The 13,768-nt window shown below is 51.4% G+C and overlaps 1 protein-coding gene across 1 annotated transcript in view; it reads left to right on the plus strand.

Moving 5' to 3' along the window:
• The window catches only part of PREX1 (phosphatidylinositol-3,4,5-trisphosphate dependent Rac exchange factor 1), a 181,275-nt gene that overhangs the window by 81,674 nt on the left and 85,833 nt on the right, over positions 1-13,768 (plus strand). The window contains exons 4-5 of the mRNA XM_055438670.2: positions 5,880-5,984; positions 13,474-13,575. Of these exons, the coding sequence (XP_055294645.2) occupies positions 5,880-5,984; positions 13,474-13,575 (207 nt within the window). The remainder of the gene's footprint in view (positions 1-5,879; positions 5,985-13,473; positions 13,576-13,768) is intronic.

Consider the following 13,768-nt stretch of genomic DNA (forward strand, 5'->3'; position numbering starts at 1 on the left):
GAGGTTACTGAAACAGCTGAAAGCGGAGTCCGCTTCTCAGTGGGTGACTCGGAGTTTTTAACTTAAACTCATCTTTTTCATTAAATTATTGCAGTCGTCACCCCCTGTCCCCCATGTTCACGGAGGATGCTGCTGAATTCTTTTCCAAAGGGGCCACTGCTGTAGGTTGGGTTTCCGGAAGCCTGAGAGGCCTGTGTGCAGGTGGCCTTGTTGGAAGCAGTTCAAGAATAAGGTTGCAGTCTCCACTTGGCCTGACCCCATCCAGGGTTGGGGGAGCGCTGGAGCTAGGAGTGCCTCTTCCTTCAGGTCACCCCAAAGGTGATGAGGGAATGGGGCTTCTGCACCCTTGTTGGATGGGGGCTGTCCTGGGGAGTGGGTGGACAGCCTCAGGCAGGCCAGGTGGCTGTCTCAGACTGAGGGTGATCCCCGGGGAGAGATGCAAGGATGGGGCATTCCCACCACTGCATCCCTGAGGGCCCCAAAGGGAGGGAGCGCCCATGCCAGCAGGATCGCACCAGGGTGGTGGGGTGGCGATTGGGGACAGAGCTCTGCGGTCGAGGAAGGGACATCTCAGACCCCGTGAGGGGCCCTGGCTTACAGACCAGCCCACCCCTGCTGCCCACTCAGTGGATGGTGGGAAACCCCCTCACCCCCTCGGCCCAACCCCCGACTACTGAGATGATCACAAACTAGCATTCAGTCAACTTTCTCTGTCCCGGGTGTTCTGAGTGCTTTATGTATATTAATTCATTACAGCATCACAACAACCTTTAACCGTGGGTGATATTATTATACCCACTTTACAGGTGCAGAAACTGAGGCCCAGAGAGGCTTAAGTCAGTGTGCAAGCTTACCCAGCCAATAAGTGTTGGAGCTGGGATTTGAGCCAAAGTTGTCTGATTTTGAGTCTTGTGTTTTTCACCTTTCTACATGATAACGTCTCTTAATAGTATCATTAAGCACCTACTGTGTGCTAGTCACTGTTCTTGGCCCTGAAGTTGGTGCCCTAAATAAGACAGACTTGCCTTTTACTGCCATGAGGCTCTTAGGCCGAAGACGTGGAGGGTCCATCTGTTGAGAGAGGATGTCACTGCAGATGGGGATGTGGATTTGTGAAGAATGCGTGATGTATGTGTAAAGAGTAGCTCTCCTTGAGGTTGTGTGAAAGTTGGAAGTCAGGAATAGGGTTGCTAGATGGGCAAATAAAAACACCTAGGATGGGTGAGATAAATTTGGATTTCAGGTAAACAGCAGATTATATTTTAATGTAAGTATGTTTCATCTGGGCTTCCCAGGTAGCTCAGTGGTGACGAATCTGCCTGCTAATACGGGAGATGTGGCTTTGATCCCTGGGTTGGGAAGATCCCCTGGAGAAGGAAATGGCAACCCAATCCAGTGTCCTTGCCTGGAAAATCCCATGGAGAGAGGAGCCCGGTGGGCTACAGTCCATGGGGTCGCAAAGAGTTGCACATGACTGAGTGACTGAGCACGCATGCAGCATGTGTTTCATACGATGTTTGGTACATGCTTATCCTGGAACATGATTCATGGTTTATCTGAGGGCACTCAGCTCAGTGTCTTGTGTTTTATCTAGCCATCCTGGTCAGGGAAGGCCTCTGTGAGGTGGTGAAGTGGGGGATCTTGGGGGAGGATATTCCAGATGGAGAGGAAGCTGGGACTGGGGGCCTTGGCTGGAGCAGGCTTGGTCCGCAGCGGGCAGGCAGGGAGGCCAGCATGGCTGGAGCAGCGTGAGTGATGGAGGCAGACCAGGGGTGTCATGGTGGGGGCAGTGGCGATCCTGCAGGGACTTCATTCTAAGAGTTGGAGGGTTTAGCAGGATGTGGTGTGGTCAGCTCTGTGGACAGGTGGGTGATCGGTTGGGGAGAGTGACCTGAATATCGCACTCCTCTTCCCACCAGAGTGTCTGCACAGCCAGCTCCGTCCCTTCTCTGAGTCTCAGGCTTTGTGGGTGTGAAGTGTGGTTGGGAGCAGATGGTCTCTGTGGAGCTAGTAACCGCCCCCCCGCCCCTGCCCCGGGTACTGTGGACAGCAGCCACCGCTGCTGACGACCCTTGAGCCCTCCCTGGGGGCTCGCCCCTCTCCCCCAGCTGTCCCCAGCTGGCAGCCGTCCTCTTCTCTCCCTTCACAGCCCAAACCCACAGCCACGTGCTCCCCACCTCCCCCATCAGTGTGTCCACTTCCTCCTGGCCAGACAGTCAAAGCCCCGTGTGGGGCCCCTAGAGGGAAACGGAACACTTGGCCCCTTCATTGTCAAAGGCGGCGTTTTCACATTTGCTGCATCTTGGGCCCGAGATGCAGCTGGGGTTGGGCTCCGTAAACGGAGATGGGAGTGATGAACCTCGGCATGCTTTTGAAGAGGGGATGTTGTCAGTTGCTAAATTTAACTGCTCCGGGCCTCAGACCTTGGTCCCCTGCCCTTTTCAGTATGGAAGGAGAGGATGAGAGCGTGCCAGGGAAGGGGCTCAGGGAATGAGGAATGACTCACCCAGGGGCATCTTCCACTTACTCCCCTTCCGTGCATCCCTGGCAGACATCACTAATCCATAACAGCATTCTCCATGGGGCTCCAGAGTCCTCGCTAGTGCTTCAGCCAGCATTCCTTATTGATTGGGGTTGGCATGCGAAGATGAACAGATTTGGGCTGTGCTTTTTGGTCCAGGCCCTTCATGCTGCAGACAGAGATGAACAGGGAGACTGTGTCATCTCACCAGGCTTGGATCCATTTTTTCATTTTCTTCCCCTTTTAGAATGTGCATCTGTTAGGAGTATCTTCACTGCAAGTGACGGAAACAACTCAAATAGGCTTAAACAACAACAACAGCGAAGGACGTAATTGGCTTATACCAACGAATAGTCAGTGTTGGTTGGCATCAGGTACAGCTGGATCCAGGATCCCATGTGAGGTTTTCAGAACGTGGTCTTTGTCTTTAGGCTCTGCTTTCTTCTGCTTTGGTTTTATTTCTTGGAGTGGTGGCTGAGATGGTCCTCAGCAGTTTCAGGGTGACAGTCTGCTCACTTAGATGTTCAAAGAGATCTTCTCTTTGCAATAATTCCAATGTGAATTGGAGTCCTTGAGGGCTCTCCGGGACTTGGGTCACATGACCGCTGCTGCCAGGACTGGTCCTGGGCCCCATGCTCACCCCTGGTGCCTGAGGGTGGAGTCGAGTCAGAGGGGTCAGAGTGTAGGAGGCAGGTGCCCGGGGGAAACACCGGGGGCTGAGACCAGAGCCAGGGGCCGCGGGTGCTGGGTGGGTGAAACAACATGCGGGCTGACCATGAGTTGAGGCTGCGTTGTGGTGGACCAGAAGCAGAGTGAGGCTGGGGTGGGGGTCTCGGACGCCGCACAGCTCCCCCGGCTGCGCCCTTGCTTCACTCATCAAATAGTCGTCTCTTCTCCGTCTGGGACTTCTGTCCTCCCTGGCATCGCGGCTGTGACCTCAGCAGGTGCAAACCCTGCCTCCAAGGAGATCCTAGTCCAGGGGGTGGTTGTGGGGAGATGGACAGTGCAAAAGTGAGACATCAAACATCTGGGGGCAAGAGTCACCGTATCTCACAAAATCCGCCTGGTGCCTTCCTTGGCGCCCTGCCCCAGACCTACGAGTCCACTTCACTCTCTTCCTCCTGACTCTGCCATCTCTTTTTGCCATCAAAACCTACCCATCCACTGCCCCGCCTGTCATATTATAGATGGGTTCACCAATGGGATAGTGAATTTGCGGAAATAATAGCGATAGTCATCATAGCCACGTCAACAACAGCAATGATAGTAGTGGTTGATAGTCAAGGAGCCCTTACTGGGCAGTCTTTTACACGTTTACTGTAAATTCACCTGACGACCCTCCCAACAACCTTATGACCGGGAGGGCATCACTGTCGATAATTTATAGGCACGAATGCAGAGACTCTGAAATTTTACGAGGTCACAGAGCTGGGAAGCTGGACTGTGAACCTGGGTGGCCTGGTTGAAGAACCTGGGCTTGCACTTAGGCTGATGCTGATGGTGGTCACCGGGGCTTTGCTGTCTTACTTTGGAGCTGTACTAATAGCAGAGCCTGTAGGCTCTTGGCTGTAGGGCTGGACATCAGTATGGGGATTTAGAGAGGGCGAATCCTGTTCTGCTACTTCGCTAGGGGTGAGGCCCTGGAAACCAACCTTTGCTTGGTTTCCCACGTGGGTGAGGGGTTGCATACAGTCATCCGCATGTCAGGGGACTGGGAGATGTGAGTGAATCTGCACGCATTCCAGGAGACCGTAGGGTGGCCGGCTGACCCCTCAGTGCACGGTCCGTGTTGGCTGTGGGCCCCGTCTGTAGGCTTTTCACAGCTCAGATGATGCACACCGAGCCCTAGAAGGAGCTTACTGATTCCGAAACCTCTGCCCACTGGCAGGATGGCTGGGGGCGTATTTAGAAAGAAGACGAGCTGCTTACCTTGCAGACCCACCTCTTCCTTCCTGGAGCTTCTTGGGGTCTCCCAGCCACCTCCCCAGCCCAAGGTCAAGACCCGTCAGCCCTTCCTGTTCTGTGGCCTTTGCCAGGACATCCTTGTTTGGGGTTTGGCGGGATGGGAGGAGGTATCCTTTAAGCCTTTGGGAACTGAGACTGCTCGGTGGAGAGCTTCCTGTGAAGATGGCTCCTGGCCTCTCCAGTCCTGGAAATCCTGACTGATGGTTACAGACCTGGTGACCCACAGGTGACCTCTAGCCTGTAAAGAATCGAGCTTTGGGCTCAGGGACTTCTGGAGGTCAAGAGAGCTATCCCCTGTTTCAGCAATGCCACTGCTGCATGGCAGTGACCAGAGATCTACGTGTTCTCCCAAATTCTTGAGTCTTATTTAGACTCTTGTGGTTCTGTACATAGGGCATTGTGCATAGCAGGTGTGTGAGTTTATTCATTAAGTGTTCAGTGCGGGCCTACTGTGTGCCAGTCACTGTGCTGGGACCTGGGGACCCCTCAGTGAACTAGAGGATGTGTTCACTGCCTTCAGGGAGCCGATGGCCAAGTGGGAAAGAACAGATGATGGACAGATGCTGGACAGCTAATCTAGATAATTCCAGATGGTGGGAATGCTATAAAGAAAAGGAAGATGGCAGTGGGGGAGTGATAGAGAACACTTGGGTGGCCACTTTGGCCAGGATGGTCCAGGTGTCATTTGAGGAGGTGGCCTTTGAGTTGAAACCCCAATGTTGCAGAGTCGCCAGGCTATCGGCAAGAATGTTCCAGACAGAAAGAAGATAAGAGCAAAGGCCGAGAGGTAGAAACAGGCTTGGCAAATCTAAGGAGCAGGTAGCAGGCCAGTGAGAAAGGCAGGGTCACATTGGCGGACCCTTGAAGGCTATAATGAAGTGTTGGACTTCATTCCTAGCGTAGCAGAACACCACTGCAGGGTTTTAAGCCATGGTGTGACACAATCTGATTTGCTTTTTGACTGTAAAGACATTTATTGAGCACTTACTGTATGGTGAAACCATACCTATTAAATCATTTAATTAAGAACTCCATGAGCTAGGGACTGTAATTAATTCCGCCTTAACAGATGAGGAAACCAAGTCTCAGAGAGGTCAGCTAGCTTGCCCCAGTTCACAGCTGGAAATGCAGAGCCAGGGTGCAAGTCCAGTCTGCCTGGCTTGGGCCTGTATCCTTGACCCTGGGCCATGCTGCTCCCTGGGAGGTCGCTGGGTGCAGAACTGGGGCGAGAGTGGAGGTGGGAGGTCAGTGGGAGCTCCTTCAGCTGGAAACCCCACCTGCCGGGTATCCCTCAGGGCCTGGGGTCATCCTCTCATCCCGGGCCCCGCACGTCTCCAAACATCTGCCTCCCTGCTGTGAACTGTCTCCCACAGGCTCTGCCCTTGTCTTGCAGAAGGACAAGTTCTGCGTGTACGAGGAGTACTGCAGCAACCACGAGAAGGCCCTGCGGCTGCTTGTGGAGCTGAACAAGATCCCCACCGTGCGCGCTTTCCTTCTGGTGAGTCAGCCCCAGCCCCAGCACCCTGTCCTCTCTGCCTCAGCCTGGCAGGCCCACGCAGACCCGCGCCGCCTGACCCTCCTCGGCCAGGGCGGTCTGGGAGCAGCAGGAACGTTCTCTGTGAAGGCCTAATGGTGGCTCACTTTCACCTTTGTGGGTCTTATAGCCTCTGTCGCATTAACTCTACCCTGCTACTATAGCGTGAAAGCAGCCATAAGTAATAGGAAGAAATGAGCTGTGTTCCAACCAAACTTTATTTATAAAAAGAGATATGGGGGCTGGATTGGCCGTAGGGCCAAATTGACAGATTCCTGGTCTAAAGTAATGATCCTGGTAGAACTGATAACAATAGTAGTGGTAATTATATTATTGTGTGTGTGTGTGTTAGTTGCTAAGTTGTGTCTGATTCTTCGCGACCTTGTGGACTGTGTGTAGCCTGACTGTCTTCTCCGTCCATGGAATTCCCCAGGTGAGAATGCTGCAGTGGGCTGCCATTTCCTTCTTCAGGGGATCTTCCTGACCCAGGGATCGAACCCAGTTCTCCTGCATCGCAGGCAGATTCTTTACCATCTGAGCTATCAGGAAAGCCCCAATTGTGTTATTAGGATTATTATTTGTAAGTGGAAGAAAATCTCGTTAAAACTGGCTTAAGGAAAAAAAAATTACTAGTTTACTCCTTTTGGAAGTTTAAGACCTAGAGGCCTTCGGCTCCAGCAGAATCTGGGTGTTCCAGCCAGTGGCGCCAGCAGCAGTGTCTCCTGGTCCTGCTTTTCTCACCTTGGCTCCGTTGCCAGGCAGGCTCTCCTCTTGAGGTGGCAATGTGGCCTCCAGCAGCTCCATGCCTGTACCTCTCATAGCCGAGAAACTCCAGGATGAAGAGGGCTCAGTTGTGTCCAGCTCTTTGCGACCCCATGAACTGTAGCCCGCCAGGCTCCTCTGTCCATGGGGATTCTCCAAGCAAGAATACTGGAGTTGGTTGCCATCAGGGAAGCCCAGGAATACTGGAGTGGGTACCCTAGCCCTTCTTCAGGGGAACTTCCCAGCCCAGGAATTGAACCAGGGTCTCCTGCATCGCAGGTGGATTCTTTACCAACTGAGCTCTCAGGGAAACCCAAAAGAGGGCTCCTGTCTTCTAATAGTAACTTCAAAAATCCTGGGTCTGTTGCTCATTGGCTCAGCTTGACTCCAGACCAAATCCCTGAACCAACTGCTGTAGACAGGAATGGGCTGGTGTTCAGATTGGTCACATCTGGACCCGGAGGGTGGGAACAGCTCCACTCACACTGCAGGCCCTAAGGATGGGGTGCATCCCTAAAGGACAGTTGGTTTCTACTTGTGGAAGTAAGTTGGGAATAGATATTGGTCAGGCAAAATTATAGACACCAATGTTGGTCTTCCCGATAACTGGATAATTCACTTGTGTATAAAACCAGTTCTCATTTATCTCCTTGGAGCTTTGTGAAAAGTGAAAGTGTTAGTCACTTAGTTGTGTCGGACTCTTTGTGACCCCATGGACTGTAGCCTGTCAGACTCCTTGTCCATGGAATTCCCCAGGCAAGACTACTGGAGTGGGTAGCCATTCCCTTCTTCAGGGGATCTTCCTGACCTGGGTCTCCTGCATTATAGGCAGATTCTTTAGCATCTGAGCCACCAGGGAAGCCCCCTTGGAACTTTACCAGCCGCTATCTGTTGTGTACGAGTTGAAAGATACATTTGTTTGCCTTGCAGACATCCCAAATTGTGCTTTAAACAAGGTGGTGGTGGTGGTGTTTTAGTCGCTAAGTCGTGTCCGACTCTTGCGACCCCATGGACTGTAGCCCGCCAGGCTCCTCTGTACATGGGATTCTCTAGGCAAGAATACTAGAGTGGGTTGCCATTTCCTTCTCCAGGGGATCTTCCCAACCCAGGAATTGAACCCGGGTCTCCTGCATTGCAGGCAGATTCTTTACCAACTGAGCTACAAGGGAAGCCCCTTTAAACAAGGTGGATGTTGTATTTCCCTCCTGTGTTGATAGTGTGGAAATAGACAATCTAAGGCTATTATGTGGGCCCCAGTGTCAGGGGTCAGTGTCCCAGTGTATGCCCTCATCATTGATATGGTCTAAGATGACATCGCACCACTTCCACACCCTAGGTAGTAAGATGCAGGATGGATGGGAAGAAGGACTGGCCCCTCCCCTTCTATGGGCACCGTGGGAAGCTTCACACAGCTCTTCTTCTCATATCCCATTGGCCAGAACTTAGTCACATGGCCACACCTAGCTGCAAGGGAGGCTGGGAAATCTAAGCTTTGTGCTGGGCAGCCCTGTGCCTAGCTGAAAGTTCCTTTGCTCTGGAAGAAGAATTCATTCAGGGACACTACCTAGGCTTTGCCGCAAGTCTTTTTGGTGACTCCAAAATATTAAGTGACTTTCTGAGAGTACATACTTGAAAAGTGATTGTGCTTCTCATGGGTTCGGCTCTTTATTTTTTGACCCTGAATTTCCTGCTCATTCAGTCACAGGCCACCCCAGCCCCCACCAAGGCCCCATACTATTTTATTGCCTGAAATCACACACAGGATTCAGCACACAAAAGTGGAGCAGTCAACTGACCTGGCATAAAGCATCGTAACCACGTGCCCAGAGAGCTGAATTATATAATACAGCTCTTAATTGCACTTTGCCCTAGTGCTCAGTCTCCAACAATGTATTTCCAGGATTTGAGTCACGACGTATGTTTCCTTCACTAGTGAGTTGGTCTTGCTTGGCCCAGTTCCAGTGAGCATCTGAGGCAGGACATATTGGTCAACTGATTTCAGCTTTTGTCCCGAGCATCTTAAGCATTCAGGACTGATGATGCTTTTTGTGGCTGGTATCTGCATCTTTCCGTTTCCACTTTTCCACTCATATTCAGAAGCGACTGGGCACAAAGCAAAGTCAAGTCAGGCCGGGTAAGATCACACACGTGGCTGTGTTTCTGTGATTGGCCCAAAACTCAGTAGTGGTCCAGTTGTCCGGGCTCTGGACTCCCCGAGTCCCACCTTCTGGGCTCAGCTCTGTCTTGAGAAGCAGGAAGATGCCAGGAGGTTGTTTGCAGGGGGTTGGGACAAAAGGACCTTCCTTCTTTTCCCCTTCCTCTCTCTCCTGCAGTCTTCCTGGTGGCTGGGCTGCCCTTTTCCTAGCAGCAGCCAGCCGGGCCGGGTCGGGTAGGGGGAGGAGGTGTGGGGCGCTAGCACACACGCCATCTGTCTCCTTCCTTGCTGGCATCTCCCAGCTTCTGGCCACCTGCAGAAGAGCCGTCTCGAGCCTATTATGGGATGTTAAGGCACTGGGAACAGACACCATCTGCTTCCCATTCATGATGTGCTCTGCACTAGTGGAGAGATGGGGCGGGGAGTTCATCTTTCTGTGCCTCAGTTTCTTGTCTGTAAAATGGGGATAATGGATTCACTTATTCATTCACCAGTTTCATTTTGAGTTGCCTGGCATGTGGTCGGGATTATTCTAAGTCCTGGGGATACAACAGTGACCAAGGCAAGAAGAGTCCCCGCTCTCATGGAATGGCCATCCTCATAGGGGAGATTTCCATGGTATGTCACGTGGCTTTAAGTCCTCTGCAGGAAATAAAGTAAGCTAAGGATAACAGGATGTTTTTGGGGGGCGGCTGCTATTTTAGATGGTTCTTTGGATAAGCAGCATCTTAGGTGACATTTAAGCAGAGACCTGGATAAAGTTAAGAGTGAGAGACAAGCCGTGTCTAGAGGGAAAGTATTCTAGGTAGAGGATCACAAGTGCCGAGGTCCTGAGGCCCACATGTGTTTGGGGAATAGCAAGAAGGGCATGGTGGCTTCACTGGAGGGCTTGAGAGGGAAAGTAGAAGGACACGGGGATAGGAGAAGGGTTGAAAGAGACCGGATAATGAAGGAGCATCTAGACAATGGAACGAATCTGAGATTTTTAGAAAGCTTTTTTTATTGCTGTGTAGCATACGTGCAGTGAATGTACTCACAGCATAACGCATTCTCCCATATGTGTGCTCCCGTGGAGCCACCCCCGAGATCAAGATTTAGAACCCTTCTGTCACTCCAGAAAGCGCCCTCCTCCATCCCCTTTCCCAGTCGTGCCCCTCTGTGCAGCCAGAGGTAACCTCTGTGCCAGGTTCTCTCACGAAAGGTTAGTTTTGCCTGTTCTAGAATGTTCCACGAATGGAGTCACAAGGAGGCTTTTGCGTCTGCCTTCTTTCAGTCCTCAGAACGTCTGTGAGATGTGTCCAGGTTGGAGCATGTGGCAGTACTTTCAACAGAATATTCAATTTTAGTCTGAGTGGGATGCAAACCATGGGATGGCTTTGAGCAGAGGAATGACGTGCAGTCATCTGCATTTTGAACGTCTCTCCTTGGCCCTGTGACGGTGGAAGCTAGGAGGAGACTAGGCTGGCGGCTTGTGTGGGTTTCCCAGGGCTGCTGTTACAATGATCACAAGCTGGGTGGCTTAAAACAAAATGATTCTCTCACATTGCTGCAGCCTGAAGTCTCAAATCACGGTGTCGGCAGGGCTCTGCTCCCTTTGAAGGCCCCGTGAAGGACCTTGCCTTTGCTCTTCTAGCTTCTGGTGGCCTCACGTGTTTCTGCCTTGTGAACCAGACCTTCAGTCTCTGGCTCCCTCTTCACTGGGCTGCTGTCTCTGTGTCCTGTCCTCTTCTTTTAAGGGCACTGAGCTAGTTGATTTCAGGCCCACCCTAATCCTAATAATTTAACTAATTATATCTGTGAAGACCTTATTTCAAAAGGTCACATTTTGAGATTCCAGGTGGGCGGGGCACTTGGGGGGACATGAGTCAACCCCCTTTGAGGGCTGCTGCAACCATCCAGGCAAGAGCTGACAGTGGTGAAGAGGGGGTGGTAGTGCTTTGAGGGCTCCATCATCAGGTCGCGTCCGGCTTTGTGACCCTATGGACTGTAGCCCGCTGGGCTCCTCTGTCTGTGGAATATTCCAGGCAAGAACACTGGAGTGGGTTGCCATTTCCTTCTCCAGGGAATCTTCCCCACCCAGGGACTGAACCCACATCTCCTGCCTCTCCAGTATTGGCAGGCAGATTCTTTACTTCTAAGCCACCTGGGAAGCCCATATTATACATTAATACACTATATATCACCAAGATATATGAGTAATATTGGCTATCAGAAAGTTTTACCGCTCTTTAAAAAAAAGAACTTTGAGTTTGAGAGGTAGTTGGATTCATGTAGAGTCCGATTGTCCAGCTGACAGCATTTGCTGTGTGCTTGGCATTGGTGTATTAATGAACAAGAGCAATCAAAGATGACTCCAGGGTTTGGAGCCCAAACAGCTGGAAGAGTGGAGATGTGATTTCCTGAAACGGTGAAGGCTGTGTAGGAGCCAGGATGAGAGGTAAATAGAAAAGAATTTCCTTTTGGATGTATATGAGGTTTACGATGCCTGTTAGATTTCCAGGTGGGAATTTGGGCCAGAATCAGAGATTTGAGTCTGGGGTGGAGGGAACCGAGGGGCCAGGTTGGAGATAGAAAGCTGAGTGTTTCTTCATAGAGGATGGTTAAAGAGGTGAGGGTGATGGGTCTGGATGAGGTAAGGTGGGGATAAGCGTGGGTGGAAGGGAGGCCCCGGGACCACGCCGGGCATGGCTGCCATTAGAAGGCTGGGAAGAGGGTGAGGATGACACGTCACCTGGATCGGTTCTGTGGATTAGGATGGTTTAAAGAGAGGGTTCTCAAAAGTTCTTCCCATACTGCCTGGGGCATAATCTTATTAGAATAGTGAATAGCTCTGTGTGTGCTTGCTTTTTTTTTTTTTAATGAAAATCAAGTGAAACAATAATCTAGGATATTTGGGGTAAAGAGGAGGTGGTGGCTGTGACAGTCCTGTGAAAACTTCTTGATCCTGAACAAAGAGCCAGGCCTTTCTCCCGCCAAGCCCCGGGGGTGTCTGGAAAGCAGCCCCCACTCCTAGTCTCCCTCTCTCTGCCCAGAGCTGACATCACCAGGGCAGCCTGTGGGGAGCGCTGGCTCAGAGGACAAAGGCCCGAGTGTGAACGGTGTGGGGCCTGGCATGTCCCAGCTGCTGCAGCCCCAATCCCTCGTCTGTGCCAGGCGTAGATGTGGGGCTGGGAGCCATGCAGCTCCTGCCAGAGCAGGGCCCCAGGGTCCCTGGGACTCTGCTTCTCCAAGGAGAGTGTCCGCAAAGTTCCCCGAGAGGCAGTGGACGCAGGTCTGAGACTTGGGCCAGTGCTTCCGGCTCTTGAGTGCCAGTCTGCCCATCTGGAACGGGGATCTGGTTCATTCTAGGGCCGTGAGCATAAACTTCACTGTGGGTGAAGCCGAGGCTCAGAACCTTAAGCATGGTAAGCGCATGGTAAACGTTCTCTAGTCTTATTTGCCCTTGACTGTAAGCAGGGAATTTGCTTTCTTGAGCAGTTCCCCAGTGCTTGGAACCCTGTCCAGTGCACAGTAAGCATGCATTGTGTATTTGTAGAGTGAATGAGTGGTTGATAGGATGGGAATCCCTTTTCCCAGGAGTCCAGGTCCATTTCCAGTCTGCTGGCCTGCTGTTGAGGAGGAAGGCTGCGGCCCCTTCGTTGCTGGATGTGCTGGCAGTTTGTTCATTCACCATTTGTTCGTTCGTGCATTCGCTGGGCCGTGGTGAGCCCTAGCGACTGGACTAGGTGGCCTGGGTAGGGACAGCCCCTTGTTCGGGACAGTGAGGGGTGTGGTGAGAGGCCGCAGTAGACGTGTAACTTGGCACATTTCTTTCCCATGTGTGACTTTCTGCTTTAGTACCCATAGATTCTCTGTAGAGAATGTCTCGTTTTGTTTTGTGTGTCATTCAAAGCTTTATATAAATGAGTTCACACCGTACATACTCTTTTGTTTCCTTTTTTGGCTGAAGAGCATGTTTTTGAGGTTCACCCACATTGCTATAGAGAGCTTTAGCTCTCCCGTTTTCACGAGTGCTAGTGTACCATTGTAGAAATCTGCAAACATTTCTCAGGTTGCTTCCCATTGTCTGCTGTTACAAAGAAGGCAGTTTTGAGCATCCATGTTCCTGTGTCCTGGTGCGTGCGTGTGCGTTTCTGTAGATCAGGGGTTGGCGGGCTTTTCTGTAAAAGGCCAGAGAGTTAATACTTTGGGTTTTGCAGGTATAAGGTCTCTATTACAGTTACTCCGCTCTGCCATTACGGCTTGGATGGAGTCATGACAGTATGGAAGCAAATGAGTATGGCTGTGTTCCAATAAAAAACTTAACTGCCAAAGGAGGTTCTGGCCCCTGGGCTGTCGTTTGTCAACTTCTGATCTAGGGTTTGTGCTGGATTGTAGACCTTACAAATTTCTTCCTGTCCTCGGTGTTCTTAAGTTACTTCCAAAGTGTTTGCATATAGCTCCGTTTTGCAAGTGCTTCCCACGATTATCTGAGGGTGACCAGACTCCTTGGCTGTCCTTGGCGAGTTCTGACGAAGATCTCATGTCCCTTTGCAGAGCTGCATGCTTCTCGGAGGCCGGAAGACCACGGACATCCCTCTGGAGGGCTACCTGTTGTCTCCTATTCAGAGGATCTGCAAATACCCGCTCCTCCTCAAGGTGAGTCGTTCTCCCTATTCCTTTGGCAGATTACAAAGAAAAAAAAATATCTACTGGAGTATAGTTGCTTTACAATGTACTGTTTTTCCCTGATTTTGAACTGACAGAAAATTCAGGTCTGTCTGGCTTAAGCAGAAAATAAAGCTTGCTGGTTTAGGCAGCTGAGAAGCTTCAGGGCAGCGTTGGTTTTGGG

The sequence above is a fragment of the Moschus berezovskii genome, chromosome 15 (assembly GCF_049115385.1).
Source record: "Moschus berezovskii isolate FMDL1 chromosome 15, NW_MosBer_1.0, whole genome shotgun sequence".
NCBI classification, from domain to species: Eukaryota; Metazoa; Chordata; class Mammalia; order Artiodactyla; family Moschidae; genus Moschus; species Moschus berezovskii.